At 54.8% G+C, this 26,736-nt stretch overlaps 2 protein-coding genes and 1 long non-coding RNA gene across 11 annotated transcripts in view; 2 read left to right on the forward strand and 1 right to left on the reverse strand.

Moving 5' to 3' along the window:
- Window positions 1-10,848, reverse strand: part of LOC112987191 (uncharacterized) — a 30,263-nt gene extending 19,415 nt beyond the window's left edge. Inside the window, exons 1-2 of the long non-coding RNA XR_010392579.1 lie at window positions 10,713-10,848; window positions 935-1,028 (exon numbers count right to left, since the gene is read on the reverse strand). This is a non-coding gene — a long non-coding RNA (uncharacterized LOC112987191). The remainder of the gene's footprint in view (window positions 1-934; window positions 1,029-10,712) is intronic.
- LOC112987190 (homeobox protein Hox-B3) overlaps window positions 1-26,736 on the forward strand; it is a 55,680-nt gene that overhangs the window by 17,369 nt on the left and 11,575 nt on the right. For 4 of the 9 annotated variants that reach the window (XM_026106950.2, XM_026106949.2, XM_026106948.2 and 1 more), the window contains exon 2: window positions 14,669-14,912. The exons of 2 other annotated variants lie outside the window; for them this stretch is intronic. The gene's annotated coding sequence lies outside the window, so the exon portion shown is untranslated. Of the gene's footprint in view, window positions 1-7,118; window positions 7,214-14,668; window positions 14,913-18,044; window positions 18,419-22,879; window positions 23,649-26,736 lie in introns of those variants that run through there. 3 more of the 9 variants (XM_064524630.1, XM_026106953.2, XM_026106951.2) reach the window with 3 other exon arrangements.
- HOXB4 (homeobox B4) lies at window positions 9,368-12,445 on the forward strand. Its single transcript, XM_026106961.2, has 3 exons — window positions 9,368-10,524; window positions 10,623-11,049; window positions 11,752-12,445. Exons 1-3 carry the CDS (start codon window positions 10,411-10,413, stop codon window positions 12,066-12,068), a joined length of 858 nt encoding a protein of 285 aa, XP_025962746.2. The 5' UTR covers window positions 9,368-10,410; the 3' UTR covers window positions 12,069-12,445.

Below are 26,736 nucleotides of genomic sequence, written 5' to 3' on the forward strand. Positions count from 1 at the left end.
AATAAAGATATTTTATGGGATCCTAAAGTCACTGCAATGGAAAGGTCTTAAAATCTTAAAATGCGAGTTCAGCGCCGCAAACAAGGCGGGTTACAGACATTTTGTCTGCCCGGCGCTAGAAACGCTCAGCAGAGGCGGGACGTGGGAAGAGGAGTGTTATCAAACCGAGGTTAGACCAAGCGACGGGCCTGCTACTCTGTACTGGCCACAAGCAATAATTCTGACCGGTTCGTATCATAATTAGCAACTTAGGCAAGAAAAGTAATGTCCTCCCACGTTAGTATGTGCCTGGAAATAGGAGTATGCGTGCGATGCACACGCACTGTGTTTCCAAAGTACATTCATCCATCCCTCTATCCGTCCGTGTATCTGTCCCTCCGTCCACCTCTTCCCCACTCCACCCGCGTTACTGCCCGGTTCCCCCCCCCCCCCGCCCCCGCAAAGGTTTTCGCCTTTCCTGCTGGCCCAGGCCGGCTCTGCCAGGCCAAGCCTGAGGGCACAAGACCCAAGGATTTTTGTTAAGCACCCCCATTTTACACGGCTGGGCATGTGCCACATGCGATGGCGAGGGACAAGGCAGGGCGAGGCAGCCGGAGCGAGCAGCGCTGGTGCAGCGGGCGCGGAGCGGGGACGCCGGGGCGGTCTGCAGCAGGTAGCTGCCCCCTCCCCGCAGCCTGGGTTTTGGGGGTTGGTGTTGGGGTGTGTGTGACTGTGTGTGTGTGTGTGTGTGTGTGTGTGTGTGCTTTTCTCCTGCGTGGTGTTCCCCTCCAGCTTCCCGTGCGGCACGGGGAGGGGTAAGCGGCTACCATTTTACAGCATGGAAGGGGTCACAGGCTCAGAGCAGGCTTCCCCCCATCCTCTAAAGAAAAAAAATCTCCCTGTTGCTGATGAAGAGGAAGTATAAGGAGAGTAAACAGGAAAACGGAGCTCTGACCGTGCAGGTAGGCGGGGATTTTCCTTCGCATTTTTCATCGCTGCTCCCGCTTCCATGGCGTACATCGGACACGGAACAATTAGTTCTTCTGCAGCTGTGGAAGACAGAATAAATATGAAACGCTTTAGGACCAGGTATAAAGACTGTGGAGACTCTCTTGGACAGGATTACTGCTTTGAAAAGGAAGCAGGCTCTTTCTGAAGCCTGCAGCTCGGCAGATCTTTGTACCACTCGCTGCTCTGGGCACCCATGGGGGAAACTCTGATGTAGGGACTCTTCAGAGTCCGCCTGTGCCAGGGACTGTTCAGCCCAGGGGCCCAGGGCTGGAGGAGCCTCCCCGAGCTACCTGGGCCACAGCGGGCCCGGCCACCTCTCGCGTGTTAAAGAAGGGGCTCACTGCTGTCCCCGCTTGCTTTTTTCTTTTATTTTCCCCTACCATGTCGTTTTAGCTTCTCTCCATCCCTGGAGGTTTCCTATTTCGTTTAGTAAACAGTGCCTCGTCCTTTCTGGCTCTTTGGGGGAAAAAATGAAAACAACGAAGCCAAAGCCGCTATTTCTCACCCCGGCCCCGGCCCCGGCTCCGCAGCCCGAAGGGCCGCGGGAACATCTGGAGCAGCAGCAGTTCTGTGCCCGGGCGGGCCGGGCCGGGCCGGGCCTGGGGACGCGGCCGGGCTGGCGGTGTGCGCCGGCCCCGGGGGAGGGAGGAGCCCCCCCCTACCCCCCCCCGGCCGCTCAGCGGCAAACGGGGGCGATGCCTCAGTCGGAGGAACAGGGAGGGCTGGGAGCGCGTCGGCGCCCAGCACAGCTCGACATGGCGGTGCCGTTGCCAGGCCATCTCGGGTGTCGCGGCTTTATTTTTATTTCTCTTCTAGCAAGGGAGCGCCGCGCCGAGGATCCCTTCGGGCGCTTTTACAGGCCGCCTTTGCTCTCTCGGCGCGGCGTTACGCGAAGTCAAATGTGCTCCGAACCGGCCTTTAAAAATTCAGCCCAGAAACCAAGCAGGCCGAATTAAAAACAAAAACAAAACAAAGAAACCCCACCAAAAACAAACTTCGCCAAGGTAACCTAGTTACAGATGTGTATGATGTCTTATTTTATTCAACAAAAAGTGATTAAAATCTGTTAAAGGATTTAATTAAGAGAATTAAATGAAAAGGAAGGGGCACAAATGAGTTGGAAAAAAAGCGAAGCTATTCTAAACGATTAAATCGCCATTTTAACAGTATAATGGGGTTTGCATACTGAAAAGAGAAATCAGAGCTCATATCTCATCAATAATTCATAGGCGAGCGGGATCATCCCGAGGTCAGCAGACTTGTGCAGCCGCGGCCGCTGCGGCGGCGGAGGGTGGGCAGCGTGTCACAGCGCGGCACGGCCGGCCCCGCGGACCCCGGGGCACCTTTTTAGGGAAAACATCAGCTCCGGGTTTTTTTTCTCTCTTTTCTTTCTTTTCTTTCTTTCTTTTTTTTTTTTTATTTACCGAGTCCGCACTGCCTGGGTTTGGTGGCGACTCGCGGGGGGGGAGGGCTGGGGCAGGACCGGCTGTGGGTCATATTGCTCCAACACAGACACCCAACAACAATGTGGCGATTATTTCTGGGAGAAGCCGGGGGGATCTCGCTCTCTTTTTTTTTTTTTTTTTGGCCACAAAAATGCAGGTTGGGAGGTTGTGGGTCCTTATCTGCCTCTGCGGGGATGGGCTGGCGGCGGCGACTAGAAACTGCACGGCTCGGTCTGTAACGCTTTTATTTCGCTCTATTTAAGGGAAGGACACGGTTAGGAACCCGCTTCTTTGCAGGAGCCCGGTGAACCGCCCCAGCCTGCCCACCCGCACGGGGACGGCCGCGGGGGGGGAGCCCGCAGGAAACCAGCCCCTTCCCCGCAGCTCCCAAGCGCCCTCCCTCCCCCACGGCCGCGGCTCAGCCTCAGCCATCGCTCGCCCTTTCCCCAGCGCAGCCGCTTTTTTCCCCCTTTTTATTACACGTCCGACCCGAAGGGAAGGAGCTGGCGGGGTTGTTTCAGATCCTCTTGATAAAGGTCCCTCTGCAGCGAGGGGACCCCAGAAGGAGCCGTGGGGGCTGCCTCCCCCTCTGGGGGTCCCTCTCCGGTCCCAGGACGGGTTTAAGACCGAAGTTTTCTTTCCCGCCGTGGCTGTTTCGCTATCTGAGCCGATTCTTCCCCATCTTTTCTCTCCTAACGTTTAAATCAATTATATTTGGAAGGAGGTTGATGACTTAACTCGAGAGGTGTCCACCCCGCGCAGTTTTTCCGTGTTCTGTTACCCTAAATAGCTTTGAAAAGAAACTATTTTGACAGCAAGCGTTGAAAGAATAAGACTAGCATGAGTTTTCTCCTTTTGATTTATCTCTTTTTAACATGTGTGTGTATGCGCGTGTGTGCGTGTATGTATATATATATTTATACACACACACACACCCTTCAAGTCAAAACAGATTACAGCGCTGGGGTTGTTTTAAAGGACATTTGCTTAGCGGCAAATCACGTCTCTGTTTATGCCGGGAGAGTTTGCAAGCCGGGGCCGGGGCCGGGGCCGGGGCGGGGGGACCGGGGCAGCCCAGGCGGGAGCCGGGCAGGGGGAAGGTGCAGCCAGGGAGGGGGTTGGCGCAGCCGCCTCGCCTGTAACGTCCCCGAGCAGCCAGCAGAGCCCGCTTCAGACCAAGTTCACTGCCAGCAGGGCCGGGCCGGAGCGGGGCGCGCTGGGCGCCGCCGGGCCGGGCCGGGACCGGGGCCGAGCCGGGGCCGGGGCCGGGCCGGGGCCGCCGCTCCCCGCCGCCCGCCGGCTGCCCCGCACAGCCCCGGCCGCTGCTGCCCCCGAGCCCTGCAGCGCTGCCCAAATAATCGTGATATAACCAAAATAACCATAAAGACCCCCCTCCCCCCCCCCCCAGTCCAGAACGGGCTCGTTGCTGCGGTCCCCGACTCACCTACGTGACTCCCCTTAGGCAAATGCAAGAGAATTAACTCACAGCGAGGGGGATCCAGCTGTGGGTTCCGGGATTTTTTTCTCCCGTTCTTCTAAATATACAGCGCTAATGGGGGGGGTGGCAAAGGGGAAAAATATCCAGCTGCCTGGGACAGCGCTGGGTGATCTGGAGCCAAACAGCTAATGTTTGCGAAGGGCTGAAATTATTTTTGCTCTCCCCACCCCCCCTCGGGGGGGGGGTCCTGACGAGTTTTTTGAGGTAAGCAGAATAGATGGAACCGGGAAATCAGGGCGGCGTTAGTGCCCGGAGCCCTGGAAGGGGGCTGCGGTCTTGGGGGGCTTGTTAGCACCGCGTTGCCGCTCGAGGGGTCAAAAAGTGGAGGGTCAAAAGTTTACGGCGTGCGCGCCGCGGTGCCGGGCAGCGCCCGGCGGCTGCTGTCAGCGCGGAGGCGGCGGGGGCAGCGCGGGGCAGCGCGGAGGGACGGGGACGGCGGGGCAGGGGCGATCCGCGGCCGCGGGCGGCGTGGGGAGGCGGTGGGAAACGAGGCGGTTGATCCGGGTCCCCCGTGAGGAAACGCGGAGCGACTTCGCCGTATTTTTCTTAGATAACCCCTGAAACGCCGTTTGGAGCCAAACTAAGAGAATATAGGGGGAAATGCATTTATTAAATCCAATTACACGCAGGTCCCTATAGGATATTAACGCGAGCAGTTAAAAAATAATTTTCATTCCAGAGTCAATTTTGTTTGGACAGGGTTTAAATTATACCGAAAAAAAAAAAGCCTGACGCGGCTCGTGAAAATGTGCTCCAGCATCTCTACTTGGGAACACTTCCCAAACGCTTGGAGAGCTGCCTGTCCCCCTCCTCCCCCGGGATCAGAGGTCCAGAGCTCCGAATAGTTTTGCAGTTCCTATTCAGTACGAGTGTAAATACTAATTAAAACAAAAAGATGTACAAGAAATGACATCCTTGATTTACTGTCTGCATTTATACCTTAATCGCACGAGATCTGCAATAATGTCACAGGCACAATCAATGCACCGATGGCTCGGAAATATTCCGGGGGGGGTTCAAGGCGCCTCCGAGCGCCCGCCCCGCCGCCGGCCCCGTAAAGCGGCTCGTTCCGTTTTGCTGCGCACTTTCCGTCGGAACTGCGAGGACGTTTTATATTTCTTGCTTGAAATGTGACTCCACTCTGGTCAGTGCAACAGTTTAATGAACTGATATAATAAATATTTCCCTTGGCGTTTCAAAGTTATTTCTACACTGCCAGACTTTGAGCCCTCCAAACTCTAAATATTATTTGCACTGGGACCGGGAAGATCTTTTCAATAGCTTCTTAAGCAAACAGTCGAAGCAAGGCAAACTCCCCTACAAAAAAAAACCTACCGAATTTGCTTTTTTTCCTCCCTTGGCTTTTAAATATTTTCAGTGACTAAATGGTTATAACAAGGGTCATTTTTCTTGGAAGAGAAAGAGAGAATATTTGAGCCCTGGGAAAGGCGTTCTGGAAAACCCATTTGCTTTCCCGGTGCGGATATATTCACGGAGTAGGTGAAATTCAGGAGAACGTAAAGCGTTTTGTTTCGCGTGATAAGGCTCGGGTTTAATTAATTGCCATGAATTTGCTTGGTATTTATAAAATATCACTATATAAGGGCTACCGTTTAGTTGTAACTTGGGTGATCCATCTCTTCGCCCTTGTAATTACTATACTTATCTCTATAGAACAGTCATTTCTACTCCAGGTTTATAGAACAGGTAATGGATAATAAAGGCTATTTGTTTTCGGGATATTAAAACAAGCAGGTATAATTTCACGGCAATAAAAAACCCCACCTCCCAACTTTCCCTATAATATCCACTCCTACATCATAACGTTTAAGTTTCAATTTAGGACTACGCTTCTGCATGTTCATTTGAAGTAGATTCATTTGAAGCAATGTAAGGGGAGAGAGAGCGAGGGAGGGAGGCAAGGAGAGAGGGAGGAAATTAAAGGTATAATTTTCAAGGATATTTCTAATTTCTCTCTCCTGCTCGGGCTGGGCTGGGCTCGGCCCGCGGCTGCGGGTGTCTAAGCACCAGCCAGGCGCGGAAAACACAGCCCGGGGTGGGTTTCCCTTGTATTTCTCCCCCCGCCGGACAGTCAGTTGCTTGGGCTCTTTAATCCCGATTTACGTTTGCAACGAGCTCTTCCTCGCTGGGCGAGCGGCGGTGCCGGCCTTGGCGGGGGAAGCGCGGAGACACCGAGGGACCCCGCGCAGCCCCGCGCAGGGGGAGCAGCGCCGCCTCCCCGCGCTCGCACCGCGCCTTTCCGCGGCCCCGCTTAGAAGCGCTGCGGCGTTTAAACACGTTCACCGCGGAGGGGAAAACAGGACCCGTCCGGGCTGGTTTTGCAAAGCATCGTTAGGAATTAAAAGCGTATATAGGGGTGATTAGGGCGGGCAAGCCCGGCTCAAAGCTCCGCTTTCCGTCGCCGAGCAGGTGTGGGCCGAGCCCCGCTCAGCCGAGCCGCGCTCCGCGCCCCTGCGCGTCCCGGCGCGCCGGCTGCTTCGCGCTGCCGGTTGCGCCCTGGCGGATCCCCCCGCCGCCGCGTGGGCTGGCGCAAAGCCCGGCCCAAGCCGGGAAAGCGAAACGTCGGCGCTCGGGGAAGGAGCGAAACACCGCGCTGCTCCTTGCTGCCGGCCTGGGAGCCTCTAACAGCAGCGACCCCCCCCAGGAGGAAATTTACCCCGAAAACACCCAGTATATGAATACATCTCTCTGTATGAGGAGGCCGGCGGCGGGGGGGCGCGGGGGGGCGCGGCGGGCGGCCGCGAGTGCGCGGCGGCGGCTCTGCCCGCGGGGCCGGGACGCGCGGGGGCGCGGAGCGGCGCGCAGCGGCGCGGGGTGAAGCGCGGGTCAGCGCGGCCCTGGGCCGCCGCCGCGCTGCGGACACGCCTCGCTGTTTAACAAAGCCTGACAAACTCCGAGATTAATACCCAAACTTGCGGGTCTCGCAGGCCGGGGGGCGCGGGGCGCTCGGCGCCGCCAGCAGCAGTTCCGCTCGCCTTAAAGACAATAGTGGTTTATACTGGGGGGGGGAGGGGGGGAAACAAACCCACCGGGGGAAAGGGAGAAATTCGTGTTCTTATCGGGGATAATCGCGCTGAAAAGGCAACGCGGGGGAGCGAGGCCGGAGCAGCCCAGCCTGGATCTGGGTGGGGAGGCCGGGGGGGGGGGGGGGCGCGGATTTGAGGTGCTTTCGGCACGGTCCCGCCTGCAAAGCCGGACCGGCCGCGGAGGGAGCGTCCTGCCCCGCGGGGCCGCGCCGGGAGGGCCCCGCTCCGCCGAGGTAGGTACCGCTGGCGGCGCTACCTGCGCGGCGCGGCGCGGCCGGGCGCGGAGGGGGCCGCTGCCACCCGCCGGCCGGGGGGGCGCCCGGCCTCGAGCCCCCTCGCTGGGGACACGAAGCCGGCGGGGGCGGCAAGAGCCTCCCGAGCCGCCCGGCAGCGGGAGCGGCCAGCGCTGTAATGACACCCCGGGGCTGGCAGGTGCCTCGGGGGGGGGCTCGGGGGGGGCGGGGGGTCCCCTGGACCCCCGCGGGGGCGGACGGCCCCCCCCGGCCGAGTCCGGCTTTGAAATGGAAACGAGCCGGGCGCGATCTGCCGTGGGAAACGTCCGCAGCGTGGGGCGGACTCCTGAGCGGCGGCGGAAAGGTGTGCGGGGGGGGGGGGGGGGGGGGGGGCGCTTGGCTTTTAATTTGGGATCACAGGCGGGAGTGTGAGACTTCTTGGAGGTGTGTGGGGGGAAGCTTTCGGGTAGACGCTAGGGGTGCTGGTCTGCTAGCACCAAACCCCTTTTGTCCGTCATCGGAAAGGAAAATTAAAACTGTGTTGTTTTTTTTTTTTAAGATGTGGGAGGGGGTTAAAAATCCGGAATCGGCCTAGTTATTTCCACCGAGGCTTGTGTCCTTTAGGGGCTCGCTTAGGAGGTTCGTGCGGTACGGACCGAAAGGAAATACAATAAAATAAATCAGAGCGGAATTGGAAAGGAGGAATAAAATTTAAGAGAAAAAAAGGGCTCTAATGGGATCGGTTCTGTAGAATTATTTTACGGCCGCCACCTACACGTTGTACAAGCAGATTTGATCTGGCTCCTTACTTTTATGGCAAGTTTTACGGGGGAAGGTAAATTGTAGATTTGCTGCCTGCTCCCCAGCAAGGTCTGGGTGCCGGGCGCGCGGGCGCAGGCGGAGAACTCCTTGCTCCGGGCAAAGGCGGCTCCGCGAGGTCGCTCTGCTGCGCGCCGGGCGCTGGGAACCCGCGTGCGGGGCAGGCGCTGAAGCGGCGCCGGGCTCGGGGCGGGAGCGGGAGCCGCTGCTGGAACCGCCGGGCGGGAAGGGCGCTTTGCCGGGGAGAGCCTCCCGGTCTGAACAGCTCAGGGCACAACGTGTCCCCGGCGAGCTATGTGCCCTCGTTCCGTAACTACTTTTCCCCTTTGATAGGAAAAGAATCGTCGTTTAAAAGATCTATTTGATGTATTTACCGTAAGGGTACGAATAAAGTGGTTTTAGCCGAAATTTGAATGTAAGGTAAATGCGGCGGTTTTTTGATAGCCTCTCTGCTGGGGCATTTAAATACCAATTAATTCGGGAAATACTTGACCAAAAATATGTTCTCTCTTTTGAAATCCACAAAACCAAAATTAGGGGAGGATGTTATACTTTTAATCTCTTGGGCAACTGTAATTTTAAACGAAATCTCAACATGATGCTACCCTCATTAGTTCCGAATGAAGGTTCATTACCTAGACAGTATGAATATTTTATTGCTTTATATCCCTTTTTCGGAAATGAAACGCCTTTGATCTTTTTCTCGGGTTGTAAAAAGAATTGCCTGTCATTAAAAAAAAAACCTGTCGTCCCATCTGCCTTTACATTCTGTATTTCTTTTCATCTGTTTCTTTCTTTTTTATAATTTACGCGCGCGCACACGTATAAACTAAAACCTTGGTTGACCTCCAAGAACGAAAAATGGATGAAATCTTTGTACTGCGTAGAAGAGAGTAATTAGGAGGTTATCGCGACTGAGGCAGACCAAGCTATCGCATTTTACTTTTAAAGCACGATTGTTCGGGTTCTGGTCTCGTTGTACGTCTATACTTATATATTCAGTCGGGAGATGGATTTTTTTAGAAAAGTAGTAAGCTAATGCATAAGGTACTAAGGTAGAAAAGTGCTTTTTTTTCTAGATTACCAGTTATTCGGATTTTGAGTTGATGTTTTAATTGTGTTTCTTCTGAAAAGCGAATCTTTTAACCCTCTTTATCTATAGATTAATTCTCGATCTCTCTAGTTGCAAACTTTAAGGCTCCCCCGTCCCCTTTCCCCGGAAGATAATTATGACAGTAGGAGCAGTAGAAGATCTCTGACCAAGGAGGATGCATCTGTCTTCTATATGTACCCTGTAGATCCGAATTTGTGTAAAGGAAGTTGGGTCACAAATTCGTATCTAGGGGAATATGTAGTTGACACAAACACTACAGGTCACAATCCCAGAAGGCAAAAACCAAACCAAACCAAACCAAAAAACGATCGCAAACCCCAAAGCAAAAAAATCAAACCCCCTAAATAGAAGGGTGAAAACAAGGTCTTAAACACAAAGCCGCTTTATAGCCGAAAAGAAATACTTTGGATTTGACCTTAACCCAGCTCCAGCACTCCTGCGATAAACTTTATCATCACTTGGAGATAAAATCTGAGCTGCACAGGCGGGGGGGGAGAGGGGCAGTATCCTGCGATGTGAGGGGCGAGCGTCCCACCGTCGCTTTAGGTCGTGCCGTCTCGGCAGAGACACCGAACACAAATATGACTCTCTTTCCTGCTGCCCGTGAAGAGATTACTGCGCGTTTCGGATCTAAACACCAATTTGAGTATTTACGGGTGGCTTTTGAAAGGCTGCTGCTTTGCTGTTGCTTTTAAAGCGTCTTTATTACAATAAGGGCGAGGCGAGGACGCATTAGGACTTAGGTTAACTCTCTTTGTAATTGTTCATCAAGTCCTTGATTTCTGGCTCGGAGGACGGGCTCCTTTTCCATCCGTGCGTGGGAAATAGTCAATCTAAAGCCACAGCTAAATGTGATTTAGGAGACCGGGTACCCCGAATTAGCTGATGAATTTTCTATCGATCCGAACCAAGCCCTATTCATCTCTGCCAGGCTCGGGGCGCAATGTCCCTGCTCGCAGCACCTTAGCGGGGAATGAGACGCAGACACCACCCGGAGCGATCGCCATGGATCACGGGCCGGGGCAGCCGCTGTGAGCCGCAGCCCCCAATCCCTTGAAAATAATTTTTTGTCCTTTTTCTTATATTTTTTCCCCTGGTTCCCCCCCCCCTCCCGGCCAGGACACACCCCCGAGGGGGGGCCGGGGGGGCCGCTTCTCGCCCGCGGGGCGCTGCAAGCCGGGGCCCGGCGGGGGCCGGCGGGGCCCGGCGGCGGCGCGGCCGCGGCGGCCGGAGGGGAGCGGGCGCCCCCGGCGCCTCCCCGGGGATGCTCGGGGCCCCGGGAGAGCCCGGGCTGGGCAGATTTCCTTATCCGGGGATCGGAGGCCACCTCGCCATTGGCCCGCGCTGTCACATGGACTCCAACTTTGTTCACTTGACAGTAAGTAGGAGGGTTTCACGAAACAGGAAAACGAGTAAAGGGGGGGACGGGAATAAATTTTAGGATATATATTTTTTTTTCGTGTGTGCAATTCTAAGAAATTAATGGCCATGAGCTCGTTTTTGATCAACTCCAACTATGTGGACCCCAAGTTCCCACCCTGTGAAGAGTATTCCCACAGCGATTACCTTCCCAGTCACTCGCCGGAATATTACAGCAGCCAGCGGCGAGCGGGCACTTTCCAACATGAAGCGATGTACCAGCCGCGGTCAGCCTGCAGCGAGCAGCTCTACCCGTCCTGCCAGAGCTCCGGCCCCCGCGCAGCCGTGTTGTCCCCCCGCGGCCACGTCCGTCCTGCCGCCGGGCTGCAGAGCCACCTCTCCGAGCCGGAGCAGCCCTGCGAGCCGGGCACCCCCAGCCCGCCGCCCTCCTGCAGCCAGAACTCGCTGAACCAAAGCCCGGCCAGCTCCTCCTGCAAGGAGCCGGTGGTTTACCCCTGGATGAAAAAAGTCCATGTAAGCACGGGTAAGTGAACTAAAGTGGCTTTGCTTTATACTAAGTAGCACCTCAAAGTCCTGTAGAAATCTTATTGCACCAGTTGTAAAATAACCATTCGTGGAGATTTACGATCGCCTGTTTGCAGAGCGGTATAATTACATCCTCCATAAATTTTTATTGCTCTGCTTGGCCATGTGCCTTTGAAGTCTCTGTTACCATCCTCCTCCAATTTCTTGCAGGCTACTTTTTTATGGCTGTTGAATCTTCATAAGTTAAGTTTTATGTTTTCGTAATTTGTATTTAAGTGGCGGGTTGAGTAAACTTTTACTATTTTCCCTTCCCCCCCTTTTTTGTGTGATATTTAATGAAAAGAAGCGCGTGTTTGCCCGTGTGTGTAGGGGGAACTTTAAAGATTTGGGGATAACAGAGTGATGCTCACGCAGGGGTGTGTGTGTATGTGTATATATATGTGCACACACGCGCACGCACGCTCTCGCAGAGGGCATGGAAAATGTGTCCAGGGGACCTTATAAAAACAGGAATATACGTCAAGCAACGAGGATGGAGGTGGAGATTTGGAGATAGGTCTGGGTGTATTTTTAGAAGGTTTGCGGTGTATTTTTTGGAGCATTCCCCCCGCCAAAAGGATGTGTGATGCTTTTTGGGGGGGAAGGACCAGCTCGGTAATCCTGCTTCTCCTCTTTCTTGCCCTCCTTTGTGTCTGTCCAGTGAACCCCAGCTTCGCGGGGGGGGAGCCGAAGCGCTCCCGCACGGCGTACACCCGGCAGCAGGTCCTGGAGCTGGAGAAGGAGTTTCACTACAACCGCTACCTGACGCGGCGGCGCCGGGTCGAGATCGCGCACTCGCTCTGCCTCTCCGAGCGCCAGATCAAGATCTGGTTCCAGAACAGGAGGATGAAATGGAAAAAAGACCACAAGCTACCAAACACCAAGATCAGGTCTAATCCCTCCAGCTCCTCGGGCAGCCTGCAGCTACAGCAAGGCGGTTCTCAGAACCGATCCAATGGACCAGCCACCAGCCTATAACTGCTCCTCGCGTGGGTGCGAGTGTGCGTGTGGGTGTGCGTCGGGGTGTGTGTGTGTGTGGGGAACACATGGTCGTTTTTGTATGCTCCGGGCAGCCAGGGAAGGAGGGGGGCTCTTTATTTATAGGGGGAGCAGAGGGAGACTCCGCTACAACAAAGCGGAGAGGTGCCGCGGTGCCTCTCTTCCATTAAAAGGAGGCTGTAGATAGTAGTTTTCAGATTTGGCTAAGATGGATCCTTGTTTCATCTTTAATCACGCCAAGCTCTGCCCCATTTGTCATGTTTACTCTCCCGTACAAAGGATGGACCTTATGTCTGCTATTACCTCGACAACCAGCGTTCACTTTAATAAATGAGGCTCAGTTTCTTCAAGACGAACTGGATCCCCCCCCTCTTTTTTTTTCCTCCTTTTTTTCTTTTCTCGCCTACCAGCCACAAAACGAAAGTTTCTATTCAGACATCGCAAAGACGCGGCAGTTCTCGCACAGCCCTGCGGCGGAGAAAACCAACAGACCCCACACAAATCCCCGTCTGCTCCGTGTTTTACGCGGACCGGGGGACGGGGGCGACCCTGGGGGCCGAGCGGAGCGCGCAGCCCGGGGCGGGGGGGAACCGCTAAAACAAAGCAAAACTGTGTCAAGTGGGTGGTGGACAAAGGAACCAAGAGAAAGGACCCTTCTGTAGGACCCCCCCGCCATTTTGTAGTCCAGCAGGTTAATTACTTCACTTGTAAGCGTGGGGAGGGAAGGGAGGGGAGGGAAGAGGGGAAAGAAGGATGTTTAGTTTAGAAACTCGACGGTAAACGGTGCCACCTGAACGCACGTCCGCGGCCGGCGGGGATTCTGCGGGGAGGAGGCTGCTCGCCCGGCCCGGCCCGGCCCTGCTCCGCGCCGGGGCTGTGGAAGGGCGGCGGGGCCGAGGGGCCTCGGCGGCCGGGCCGGGGCCGGGGCCGGGGCCGGGGCTGGGGCGGGGGCCGCTGGGCCGCGGGCGCGGAGCCCCCTGGCCCGGCCCCGCCGCCTCCCTTTGTCCTCGGCCGGGTCCGCGCCGCCTTGTAAAGAGCGGGGGAAAAACCCGCCAGTGGAAATAAACGTTTCCTCGTGAAGCCGACCCTGTGTGGTTCTTGTAACCTGCATTTCTTGTTCTGCTGGGAAAAAATGGATTTTTTTTAATTTTAATTAAAAAGCACCGTGCTTCCGAACTGGGATTTCTGTTGTCAATGGCACAGCCTCAACTCCCTAATGAAAACAAAAGATGTTTGACTATGGGGTATATCAGCCTTAAGTACTGCTAAGCCTTACATATGATGATTTATTTGTTCTAAGCTTATATTAATATGCTCTTCCCAAACCGGTTGCAGACAAAACAGGGGTAGTCATTAGTGCTTCGCTTTGCTTTAAAGAATGGATGTAGCGTTGTATTTCTCTAGAGAGGCTTCTTGATTTAAAAAAAGATCTCCTTCTCCAAGGTAGTTAATGCATTAATGAGTCTAATTTTTGCACAGATGTTTCTCGGTGTTTGCAGGTTTTCTGTGTATTTTTATATTACAAAGGAGCTGGCTCCTGCGATAGCTCATAGCCTGACAAGCAAATAGATAATCAAGAAGACAAATGGCTTCTTTTGTGAGCCGCAGCTCTTGTATTAATTTTCATTTTCTTTCTCATAGAAAGTATCGAAAATACTGTTCAGGACGAAATAACATTCCAGTTCTAAGTCACAAATATAAGAAAAAGACTATTGAGAGCTGGGGGGGGGTGCGGGGGGAGGGGGCCTCCACGCCATCTGAAGAAAATAATCATTTTCTTATACTCGCCTCTGAAAAACGGCTTTTGCTTATTTGTTCAATGTTTATGGGATTCTCGGAGACCCCCCATGAGCACCGAAAATCCCACCGCCTCGTTCAGCAGCAAAGGCCGGGCTTGAAATGTCCCGGGCCGGGGGGTGTTCGCGCGTGGTCCCCGCGGCTGCAGCAGCCCCGCGCGGGCACCTGGCACGCGAAGCGCCTGCGAGGCGGCCCTGGGCCGCCGCACACAAAGGGCCGCTGTGTTTCTCCTTCTGTTGCCACTTTAACACTTTAAAATAACATTAATGCAGTCACACGATACAGATTTGTTACACGTTGGGATGCAGAAGAAGTGGATTTATGAAAGCGTTTTTTGTTAACTATCACATTTTTAGAGGCAGCAACTGGAACCCTTTAAAGTTTCTTTTTTTTCCCCCCAGAGAAGGTGGCAAGGGCTGTATTTTATTGTAATGCCTGAGGTTGGGGTGGTTTTGTTGTTGTTGCATTTTATTTTGCTGTTTTTCCTTTGATCTGCTGTGGCTGTAAAGAGGGTGTTATTTTCGAGATAGTGCTTCTAAGAATGGCAAAAATAGTTCTTAAAAAAAGCATATGCTTCCAGGAATGCAGGTTCTATAGAGCCAAATCAAAGCTGGAAAGTATGAATAGGATAGAAGGGGGAGAAAAGAAGATTTCTATAGGACCTAAAAGTTCACAGCCATTATAAGCAGACAGAAGCCAAGAAAAATGCGAGAATTATACAGAAAATCATTAATCACTTCTTTTCTTTAAATACTTATCCTTTTCCCATTGTTATTCAACAGCAAATCTCCGCAGACCGTCTGTTGGGAAAAAAGCACCCGGAGTCCTACAAGAATCTTCAGGGGAAATAATAATATTAATAATAAAATCTGGATCGTAAAGGTGAAAGCTTTATTTTTGGGGGAGAAAACCAAAAGCAAAGCCCCCAGGCCACCCCCTCCCCCAGACCTCTCACTTTGGAAGAAACCACCCAAACCATGCGGGCCGTCTCTGGGGCGCTGGAAAAAGGATGTGGGAGCGAAGCAGGTAACAGCGCTGGTCTCTTGGCATGCCTTTCTGACCGTTTTATTGCCTCCTTTCACGAGGAAGCTCGGGGGAAAAAAAAGAAAGAAAAACACCACGTGAATTCTTTTGCGGGGTTTTCCTTCTGTTTTCTCGTTTTATTTTGACCGATGTGAGCGAAGGGAGCGAGCAGAGAAAGTTTGCAGGCGGCTCCGGCCGCGCTGGCGGGGCGAGCGCCGGGGCGCGGCGGCCGCGGGTGGCTCGCTCCTTTTGGGGGGGGTTTAGCCCCTTTTTTATCCTTCTTTTTTTGGTACGAGCGGGATCTCGCTGCCCGCGTCGGCCCGCACGGGCCGGGTTTCGGAGGCTTTTGCAGCGAGGAGAGTCCCGAAGGGCTCGGGCCTCTGCAGGGAGCGGGGGCCCGGCTCGTCCCGGGGGGGGCGGACGTCCCCAGGGCGCCGGGTGTCCCGGGGAGGGGGTCGGACATCCCGGGGGTCCTGGGAGGAGCGGTGAGGGGTCCCGGGGGTGCCGGCGCGGTGCGGGGGGACGCGCTCGGTACCTCGCATTTTGCGCCTTGCGGGGATGCCGCGGGCGAGGGGGGGGCAGAATTTGGGGAGGTAAAATTCAGCGCTTGCAAGCCCCGATCGAGGCATAGAGTTCACGCAGAGGACACGTTTTCTAGGCGATTAGCTGTGTATTATAGCCACGGACTGACCTCGCAAACCCCTTGACCTCTCCGAGGCTGGACATTGTGCTGGGCAGCGTTTGCAGCCCGGAGCGGCCCGAGTTCAGCAGCGCTGCGTGTGCGGGAGCCGCTCGGCGCGGCCCGGCCGCCTGGGCCCGCCCGCTCCCGGGGAGAACAGGGTGGAAGGGACGAATGAGTAGAGAAGGGACCTATAAAGGTAGAATATTTCTGCTTATAATGGCTTAATCGTCCTATTTTCGAGTCCAGGCTCGACAGACTCTGTCCCCTCTTTTATTTCCTCTGCTTAACTTCAAGGAGCAAGATGCTTTCGCTGTTTGTTAGTGTCTTTGTGAGAAAGAAAGGCAGAACGGGGGAAAGGAGGAGAGACAGAGAGGCGTTTGGTTATCTAGGGCCAGAGGGGCTGTGATTTGTCTTGGCGGAGCTGACTCCGAGCCTCGGTTTGCTTTACAAAAATCATTTTAAAAAAGACCCCAAACAAACAAACAAACAAACAAACAACAAACCCCCCCCCAAGCCGGCGCAGCCCCTTCTCCTCGCCCCGCGCCTCGTCTCCCCTCTCGTTTCCAGAAATTCCTTTGTTTCCGAGAGCCCCTGTCGCCTCCCTCCCCCGCGCCGCCCCCGCGCCGCCCCTGCCCACGGCGCTCTCCGCAGCCTCCCTGGGCCCAGCTGCGGGCGGGGGGCGCGGGGACCCCCGGGCGGGCGGCGGGGCAGCAGCGGCGGCCCGGGACCCCCGGCCCCGCCGGGCCCGGCCGCGAGCGGCCTCGCCGGGCTGCGAAGCCCTTTGTGTCCCCTGGGTCCCAAAACTGGACAAAAACGGCCCTTGTACGAGCGCGAAAGCGGGTGATCCCCCCCCGCGGCCCGCTGAGATTTATTTATCTGAGAGCAGGAGAGAGGAGGAGAGGGAACCATCACACACGTGTACATGCCTGTGTGTATATGTGTGTGTATATGTGTGCATATGTGTGTGTATACGTGTGCATATGTGTGTGTATGTACCGGTGAGGCACAGGACTGTCGCTGCCCGTGCAAGCGCCCGGGGCGCCCCGCTATAGCGCTGAGCTGCCTTTAAAAGCGCCTCCGTGCCGAGAGCAGTTTGGGAGTTTCTCAGCCCCGGCAGCCTCTGTGACAGATTTATGATCCGCAATAAGAACGGCGTGTTTAAATCCGTAAATCAATCTCGCTTTCTCACTATATAAACGCTCATTTTATCTTTAGAAAGAGAACGGCTTTGATCACGGCACCTCGGAGGGTGAAGCCGCTGTTTATGGCCGCATTTCCTACCCTTTGAACTAGGAGCTTTTTTTAAACGAAATTGCTGCTTCTTTTGCATGAAACAAGCCCAAAATGCCAGCGGAGGTGGGAGCGGGTATTTTCTCGGCTTGCGGGCTGGGGTCGGTCTGGGGTTCTGCTAACCCGCTGCAGTCACAGGGACACTTCGTTTTATTACCGAGAAAAAAAGAAGTGGTTGTGCTGAAGCGAAAGTTGCGGCTTCCGAGCTGACCGCCCGTGCGCCCAAGTTCCCGTAAAAACCCTCCCGGTGCTCCGCGAGCGGCGAAATGTCCCCTCTGCTGTGACTCCTCCAGCGAGGGACCTGCCCGGAGAGACCCTTTTTAGTCGTATTTTTCCCCGCTTCCTCCCCCACCTCGAGCCAAACGTCTCTCCTCCTACAGCCCCTTTCACTCGATAAAATCGATTCCAAAATAATCGAGATCTTTTCAAAGCGACGAGCTTCGCAGCTCGTTTCCTCGCCGCCGGCAGAGCCCTTCTCGCCGCCGCCCGCTCCCGCTCGCGGGGGGCTCAGCCGTGCGCTCCTGTCCGCGGCGGCAGCGCGCCCCTCCGCACCGGCCCCCCCGCGCCCCCCCCGCGCCCGCGGAGCAGCGCTGCGCGCCCGGGACGCGCCAGCCCTGCGGCTGCTTCCCGAGCCCGCTGCCGCTTCCTCTGCCGGTGGCTCCCTTTGTTGCTCAGGGTTTTTTTTCTCCAGGAGCCTCGTTCTTGGCAGCTCTCTTCCGAGTCAAGATTTGATTTTTTTCACGCAATAAAGGCCAGGCAAACAACCACGGCGGCGGGGAGAAAAGGCCTTGTAGCAAGGCGAAGGGAGGGGGCAGCTCTTCGAAATGTGCAACCACGAGTATAAACTCAGCTAGTTTCGCCTCTGAAACAGTCGTGCTATTCAGCACGGGGTTGTGATAAAAATCTCAGTGTGGGGGGAGAAAACAACCATGACGTGTCTTAACTAAGCCAAGGTCCAGCAAGCCAACATCCAAGAAAGGTTTAGAAAAGTGAACTAGTCTCAACTTCAGGCAGGAGAGAAGACGGGGGAATAACCCCGAAATACAGGGCTGTGGGGGCCGGGCAGCTGAGCGCACCCGCGCATCCCACGTCCGCCGGCTGCGCCAGGCTGCCGGGCCGCGGCAGAAGGGCCGGGCGCGGGGGGCTGCGCCGGGGGCTCCAGAAAGCTTGGTTCGAGCCGAAACTTATTTAAAAAAATACTGTTCCGGTGGAAGGTCACAGTGGTCCTTTGAGTATGAAACTGAAAGACCCCCTTCCCCCTTCCCCGTCACGTGATTCATTAAATAATTAATGCAGAGGTTGCAGAATAGATATGTATTCGTCAGGAAAATCGCAGACATGGTCTCCTTGTGTCTGACGTGAAATTCAACTGTCCTTTAAAAAACAAGCCTATAGCTGAGGAAAAAAAGAGAGAGAAAGAGAGAGAGAGAGAAAGAGGGGGAGAGAAAGAGAGAGAGGGGGAGAGAGAGAGAGAGAGAGGAGTCTGCAATAAAACAATTCTCAGGAACCAAGAAGCCACGCCGAGGGCTGGATTATTGTAAGTAGCAGGGGCTTCCCAATTCCTAGCGTGTCTATATGTCCATGTAAATTTATTGTTTGTTATTAATGTTATTGTCGTAAAATGTGACAAATAGCCGTCTTCATTTCCTCCCATTTCTCTTCACATGGTGGTATGTGTGTTTATACCCATCGAGGCATTTCATTGATATTTTTAGGAATATTCCTCTCTCTCTCTCCCTCTCTCTCTCTCTCCTCGCAACCTTTTTTTTCTTCCCCCTTTCTTGATTTATTACAATAAACATGTCAGCAGCAGTGCGGCTGCCATTGTGTGTGTGTTTGTGAGAGAGTTGTGTTGTTTATAGTGGTGTCCAAGATAAATCATTTCTCGAGTGAAAATGATGTGCAAGCGACGATATTTTAGAGCGAGGATCTCTCCCTACCCCACTCCCTGGAGTTGATTATTTCAGACGATTTACAGTAATAGATCAGCAGCTAATATGAAAGCTCTGTAGCTGGGGGTCTTAAATTACAGCATCTGTGATTACCAATTAAGGAGAGATTTGTATAAATTTGGTAAACCGGGAACGCCTCATTGGCATATAAACCTAGTAAAAGAGCACGACCTTAATACAAGAATTACAGCGTGGAGTCCTGTGCTGCAGCAGCCCTTTAGCAACCATAACTCGTTTGCCCCAGTCGCCCGCTCCCCGTCCCGTCCCGTCCCGTCCCGTCCCTCTGCTCACGCGAGCAGGGCGCGGGGTGGCGGCTCGCCCGGGGGAACGGGGCCGTGTTGGAGGTGCAAAGCCAGCACCGACCTCGGAGCGGGACGAAACGGCGGCAGGAAGCCTGGGGGGCAGCGGGCCCCCGCGAGCGGCGGTTTTGCGCGGGGGAAGCAGAACAATAGCGGTCTGGGGCAGCCGGGGCGATACTGGGGGCTCCAGCAGCAGGCTGTTTGTCTGCAGGCTTTATAACCACCCACCGCTGACACGGGCAGAAGGGGGGATAAGCTCGGTGCGGGCACTGCGTTGTTCTCTGCAGCAGTAGGAGAACTCTGCGTGGCTTCCTAGCGCCGCGATCTTGCTCGGACTGTGATGGTGATGGATGAAGAGATAGAGGATAATGTTCTTATGATGAAAGCTGGAGAAGGTGCTCTAAGGAATGCCTTTATATTTAGGAGTCCAGGCCTGTTATTTACCTCAGGAAAAGCATAACTCCAAGGAGTGACAGCAGTAGCAAACAGGCTTAAATAACAGCAGGACCTGGCCGGCAGCTGCTACCTTTTTAGTGATTACTGACTATGTAACATATAGCAGAGCTTTAACAGGGAAATTCCCTCAACCCACGGAGGTACGGCGGTGCAGACCGAGCTTCGGGACAAGACACGGGTCCTAAATGGAGGGGGGGGGGGGCACCGTTACCTGCTTTAATGTCAGCGTGGGGAGCGCATCCTCCGCGGAAAATGGGAGGTCAGGAGTCACGCACTGCCCTCCCCTCCCATCTCCGAACTGGACCAAATTGGTCCTAACCGGGAGTGTTGAAAGGGAAGGAGGAAGTGGGAGATGGCGTTTTTAAATATTTTACAAGCTCCAACATGCGAGGAGTCAATAAAACTGACAACAGGAGCAAAGATTAAATGTTCGCACCGGATTCTCGCTTGAGAATTCACCGCTTTTTTCGCCCTCGCTTCCTTTCCCTTTCCTCCCCTCTGCTCGCCAGCCAAGTCTAACACCACCAGAGCAGTGATATTTAACTCTGTCTGCTAGTGTAAACCTTTATGTAGCAAAATTAGAGCAACTCAGTGACTTTCATTAAATATTAAGGGAGATCCAGGGACGATGACTGAGCCAGAAATACAGCATCATTCTCTGTCAAGCCCCGTATTAATTTAAATTGTCGGCTTCCAAAGGATGCAGACCACTTACAGCATTTTATTGGTCTGCCTTTCATTTCATTAAATTTTACTGCATCTGATTTCGTTGCATTTTATTTTGCCGCATTTTATTTTATATATTCTGTTGTGTTTTCATTTCTTTCTGTAGGCTTGAAATTCTGAGCGTGGGAAACCGGCGCTCGGCGGCCGGGCTGCGGCGGGGCCCGCGCAGCGCGCAGGCTCCGGGCGGGGCGGCCGCGTCGCCCCCCGGCTCCGGCGGAGCCCGGAGCTTCGTGTAGCCCCGGGTCCCGGCGCCGCGGTGCGAGCGTCGCCCCTCGCTAACCAGGTGTCGGGCGGAGCTGGGGTGGCGGGGGGCTGCCGGGCTCGGGGCGGCCAAGCCTTGGTGCCGAGGACACGGCCCCGGCCCGGGAGGGGATGCTCGGGCCCGGGAGGGGAGCCCCGCCTCGGGGTAGCACCGCCGAGCAGGGAGGGGAGCCCAGAGCCGGGCTGGGAGCCCAGAGCCGGGATTAGAGCCCCAGACCCAAGAGGGGATCCCCAGAGCCGGGTTAGGAGCCCAGAGCCGGGATAAGAGCACTAGACCCCGGATAGGATCCCTGACCCGGGAGGGGACTCACAGACCCGGGTTAGGACACCCCAGACCAGGCAGGAGACCCGACCCCGGCGGAAGGGCTCAAGCAGGGATGGCCCCTCTTTCTGCCGCCCCTCGCCGGCGGCTTTGGGAGGGGACCAAGGCAGAGGGGGTTGGGGGCTGCAACACTTCCCTGGGGGCAGGATGGGGGCTGCGAGGGCCCCGTCGTGCCCAGAGCCCCGGCTCTGCCCGGGCTCCCCGAGGCTCAGGGGTCCTCTCTGCTCCCCGCACCTTTTTCAGCCCCATCCTCCCCCAAAACCCGCGATTAGCGGCGGCCCAAGGCAAAGGACTTCGTTTCGGCCAGGTTTGGCGGGGGAAACCCGGGGCAGCGGCCGCAGAAGCCGCTGCTCCGCGCATCCCCCGCGCATCCCCCGCCGCTGCCGCTCCCCACCCGCGTCGCTCTGCCCAGCCGCACAGCAACTTCGCCGTTCCCCTACACCCGCTAATTTAACGAGCAAACCGTTTCTTACCGTTGTTTCTAGCTGTATTTCTTTACTAACTCGCTGAAACCGAATATTTCGAAAAAACTAGAGCTCGGAATATTGCGCATTCTAGTTACAAATGACAGAAATAATATTCAAAGAACGGGAGGAGATAATAATGTAGCCTAAGCAGCTCGAGCAAGTGCTGTTTCATTAATTTCAAAGCAATGAGCTTTTCTTCTTGCCTGTCATCTCTTCAGAAGTTCCCGGTCTATCAGCGCCCAGGGAATCCGTGTTCATCGCATCCTCATCCCCAAAGAAAGCTCTCCCGCCCGGCCTCTCACCGCCTATCTTTGCCCAGAGAGGAAGCTATTAGCGGTGTAAATACGAGCCAACATCACCTTAATTCATAATTTATTGCAGGCGGTAGGGGAGAGTTATTTAAGATCAGATCATCGCGGAGGGCGAGAGCTGCAAGGCGGGAGCGGCGCGGCGCGGGGAGGTGGCGGGTGCGGAGACCTGCGGCGCAGCGCGGAGCGGGCGCGGGCGCGGAGCGGGCGCGGGGCCGGGCAGCGCCGTTGCTCGCCTCGCTCCGGAGCAGTTTCGGGCAAGCGGCTCCCGGGGGAGGCGCGGAGAGGCCGCGCTGCGGCCCGCGGCGCTGGCAGGGCTCCGGGGGGCAGAGCCGGCTGCTGAAGCCGGGGCTGCGCGGGGCGCGGGGGGGCCGCAGCCCGCGCAGGGGCCGCACCCGGAGCGGCCGCGCCGCGCAGGCCTCGGGAGCCGCTGGCAGCACCAGCGCCGGGGCAAATTGTGCTGCTTCAATTTAATACACGGAAAGGGCGCTGAACGCGATTTACTCGCAGACAGGACAAAAGGGGAGAGTCTTGTTGCTCTTCAGTTAAATAGGCAAAAGGTTGGAAACGGTGACGGTTTCCTTTGAAGTTTTCTCTTTCTTTTTGGTCGGGAGGAGGGAGAGGAGAAGAGAGAGGCGGAAGAAATAAAAGGCAATAACCACGTTTCAACACTTGCCCGCGCGTAACCAAATCAGTTGAAAAGGGAGGCTATAAATCAGCGGTGATGTTAGAGATTTGACTCCTTATTTTTGTGGCACAGATATAAGGGGAGGGGTTAAGAAGAAATTCCCACTCGTTACTACTTTGTCTCCTTTTGATGTCCGGCTCAATACGAGATATATCAACGCTTTATTGGCAGCGGTATCTAGAGGTCAGGAGAAAAGCCTGAAAAACTCAGGGTCAAATTCTCGCCGAACATGTCCCGGGGAAATCAATAGGGGCTGTCAGCCCCCCCGGCCCCCACCCCCCGCCGCCCCGGGAGCCGGCCCGGGCCGGGGCTGCGCCACCGCTGCGGCCCTCACCTGCCGCGGCCCCGCGCCCCTCCGCGCCCCTCCGCGCCCCTCCGCGCCCGTCCCCCGCTCTGCCCTGCGGGGTCCGCGCTGCACCCTTTCACCAGCGGCCAGACCCCGATTTCCTCTCCCCGGCCTGGGGTCGGCTCCAACAAGCCGAGGCTAAAAATAACCCACGGGGTCGGGTTTGCTGCCGCTGCCGCTTCCAAACGCGAGCGGCAAAAACGCTCGCTGTAAGGGGGCAAGAGCTAAAGACGGGGCATTTCCCGGCGCCGCTAGGAAGGATGGCGGGTGAAAGAAAGAAAGAAACCCGACGGGCTCTGCATAACTTTTATTTCCTCGCTCTCCCTCTGTCTCCCTCTTTCTTTCGTTCCTTCTTTTTTCCCCTTTCCCTGGACGAGACATATGGAATCAATTTTGAATCCTGACATTGAAGGCTGGCCAATTCCTACTGGCTCTAAAAAACAGAATCCATTTGGTTCCTTTCTCTCCAGCACCCCTTGTCACTCAGTATTATAACCGTCTTGCAACATTTTAAGTCTTTATAAAGAGAAACAGCTTTCCAGATAGATACCGAGGATTCGGGTGTGGGTTTTTTTTTTTTTTTTTTTTTTTAAGGGGAACGTGCGTGCAACGTCCCCCTCCGGCACCCCCGGCTCATCCCCTGCCGCTCGGGATCTTCTGCGAAGGGGGCCGCATCCTTACAATACTTTAAGCTGTTTTGGAAGAGTTTCCATTTTTCTCCACGTCAAGTCAGTTCCCTTGAACTCGAGCGAGTCCAAAAAATCAAAACATCTTCGGGGGAAAAAAAAATCCGTCCGAGCGAGCTGTCAGCAAGATCCACCGGGGTGCAATAAAGTAGTTTCTTTTCTTCTCCTTAATTTGCCTGCTTCAGTTGCAAACTCGCACCACCCTGATCCGACTTCGCTCCTTCTTCTTGAAGTCCTGGGTTGAACGGTAACGCAGGTAAGAAGTTAGACAAATAAATAAAACAATGATGCAGCTCTGCCTTTTCTACCTTCTCAGTTGCGACGCTGTGAGATATAATTAATTGCTCCGAAAGCTTTGACAGGCTTCTCCACTGGTCACCATGAAGTATAGCTGACTTTCTCCTGGTAACAAATTAAGACTGATGCCTCGGGAGCAGGATCGGGGAAGCTGAAGATGAGCAAAAATTATCTTGCACGGTCCATAACCGAGACCGGCCACAAGCCGTTGCTTTCCAAGAGCGTGTTTACCAGCGGAGTTTGTCTGGGACACATTTGTTAAAGGTTTAGCACCTCTCTCTTGTTTGAAAAAGAAACTACAAAAGCCCATTGGAAAAGCGGGGTGTTAAGCTGAAGAATGTATGTGATGGTGATTTATGACCCTACAAAGTTTTTTGTTTACTTGGAGCAGACCTTAATTACAAAGCTTCTAAAAAAATTCCCAAGCTCTGTGTATGTCCAGAGCGGATTTTCCCTCCGCATTTCTGATTGTAGTGGCTAGATGTGAGTAACAAACATCCTAGTTTGCTTGCTTTTTCTTTTAGCAGACCAGTGCATTTGACCGAAATGGGTAAGGCAGAGACTTACTATCTGCCATGAAACCGGTGGCTCTATGGAGAGTCCGAGCCTGAAATCATCAGGCTTTTAAAACGAGTCAAGGCTTATTTTTGTTTGTGTGTGTGTCCGTGTGGGGGGGGTGTCTTCGAAAATGGTTCGTTTCGCTCAAATGCATTTTCTGAGGTTGCTTTAACTGAGAAGGAAAGGACCGGAAAGGCAAATTTTGGATGCGATATTTTCTATGGACTTCTACTACTGTTTCGGACTCAAAAAATCTGCCCCCCCCCTTGTGAACTCCCAGCGTGTATTTTAAGAGTGAGGTAGGAAAATCAAGCTTGTATGAGGAAAAAAAACCCCGAGAAATCGAATTAAACCTGGAAATTTTTCTAAAAATAACATATGCGGACTCCCTGTTCTCTTTTGGTTCCTTTCCGTTTAGAGTGAGATAATAACCCAGACCCCGGGACAAGCTGCCTGTTCTAAAAATGTTCTCGTACATCGTAAAACTCGAAAAGTTTTGACTTGCTGTCCAATATTTCCTGAAGATAACTGGTACATTGGCAGGGAGCACGAGCTCTGATACACAGAGCCTTTTTTTCTGAAAATTGCTTTGCATTACATTTCTCCAGCTTCAGAATTATCTTTACTCGCCTCCAGCTAAACCTGATTTTTTTTTACCCCGCGCTTGATCTGTTGGCGAATGAAATCTGAGAGGAAACCGCAGGCCCTAAGTGGCCGTAATTTAATTGATTTTATCATAAATCATCAACTTCATGAAGAAACAAAGTTTTCATTGAAGTAAATTGATATTAATGGACACTTTCGGAAATTTACCCATATAGATCTATATGTTGTCGGTGCTTCCAGTTGTGGTTTTAGGGGATTGGGGGTTTGGGGGTTCTGGCAACGTGCAGAATCTCAGTCCCGGTGCAGAGGGGGCTCGGGAAGCCCCGGTCCTGCCTGTGGCGGTGCGGGCGGTGGTTAAATCCGGGGAGCCCGGGATGAGGGTCTCGGGGGTGGGCGGCCACCGAGGCATCAGCTGGGCTTCTTCGGGGCCATCCCCCAGGTAGGTTATTCCCCCTGAACCGGGGAGACTGTGAGTGTAGGTATGTGATACCGCCGGCCCCACACGTGGGTTGAAGAGCCGGGAGAACGACCATAGCCGGGATAAAAATAGAAGTATGATTTAAAGCCCCCAGCTCCGTCTGCGTGTCCTCTGCAATAAAGGCACTGGCACTGCGTTAAACATTGCCATCCCTAAAGCTCTCTCTCCTAATTAAAAATTAACTAAGAGCCTGGGATGGATGGGAGCCCTTTGATATGGTGATGAGCATGACAGACCAAATACCCTTACAGGAATACAGGGTTTTAGCAAAGGGCAGTGGCCCAGATGTGTGCCTGCATTTGCGTGGCGTGTTGGTAGAGATGCACTGTGCAGGGAGACGGCAGCGCTCACTGGTATCCGCACGCTATGTCGCCGACAAGCACTCAGTGTAAACATCCCAAAAGAGAGAAATACAGTTCCTTAACACCGCTTCCTTCTCTTCCCCCTCTCTTGAGACTCTCTCCTCAGAAATTATTAGCCCTTATGAATTCTCAGATGAAAGCAGGTAAAATGGAGCTCATTTCTTCTCTCAGATCCCTTCTGCCCCATGCCCAGCTCATTCTCCAGCGCCAGCCGAGTCCCGGATTCAGGCGAGTATCACTGCAAAAATAACCGAATTCCTTCCTTTTCTCACAGAAACTGCCACGTCGGTAGCGTGGGTGCCTGGACACCCCGGTCCTCCCGGGAGGCGAAGAAAGGGCAGTGGCAGAAAGGCTTTGAATCCGCATTTTCTCCCTGTTTTTTGGGGAGGAGGAGGAGGAGGAGGAGGAGGATGGGAGCTAAAACGGCAAGAAACGCGGCAGCTGGAAGCCGGCGCGGAAAGCGGCGGCCGGGGGCGGCGGCGGGGCCGGGAGCGGCGCAGCCCGGGCGGCTCCGGGGCCAAGGCCGCCCCGCGCCGCCGCCGCCGCGGAGCCCCGCTCGCCTTTCCCGGTCCCGCGGAGCCGCTTTTCCTCCGTCTCCGCCGTTCTTTGCCGGCTGGCTGGAAGTTGAGGTTCGGGAGCGCTGGCTGCTGCGGTCGCTCTCCCGGCCGTGTTTGGTCCCCTCCCGCGCCTCCAAGTCAAGTGGAAGGGGAGGAGAGGCGAAAGCCGGAGGGAAGCGCCGAGCGCCGGGGCAGCGCGGCTGCGGCGGGAGCAGGCGGCGGGGGAGCGGGGCATCGCCCGCCGCCTGCCCGCGGAGCCGGGGGGATTTGCTGATGGGGGGATTAGCGGGACTGGAGGGGGGAGCCGGTCCTTTACCAATTCTGTGTAAAATGGGCAAAAGGTTGACGTGTCCTAGTCACGTGAGCGCATAATTCAAGCTATTATTTTGGCATTTGGAAGGGGGGGAGAAAAGCGGGGATGGTGATTCCCAGCCTGTCTCTGGCGAGCTGCTCCCAAAATAGCGATTTGTAGCACACTGATGCCAC

This window comes from Dromaius novaehollandiae, chromosome 22 (assembly GCF_036370855.1).
Source record: "Dromaius novaehollandiae isolate bDroNov1 chromosome 22, bDroNov1.hap1, whole genome shotgun sequence".
NCBI classification, from domain to species: Eukaryota; Metazoa; Chordata; class Aves; order Casuariiformes; family Dromaiidae; genus Dromaius; species Dromaius novaehollandiae.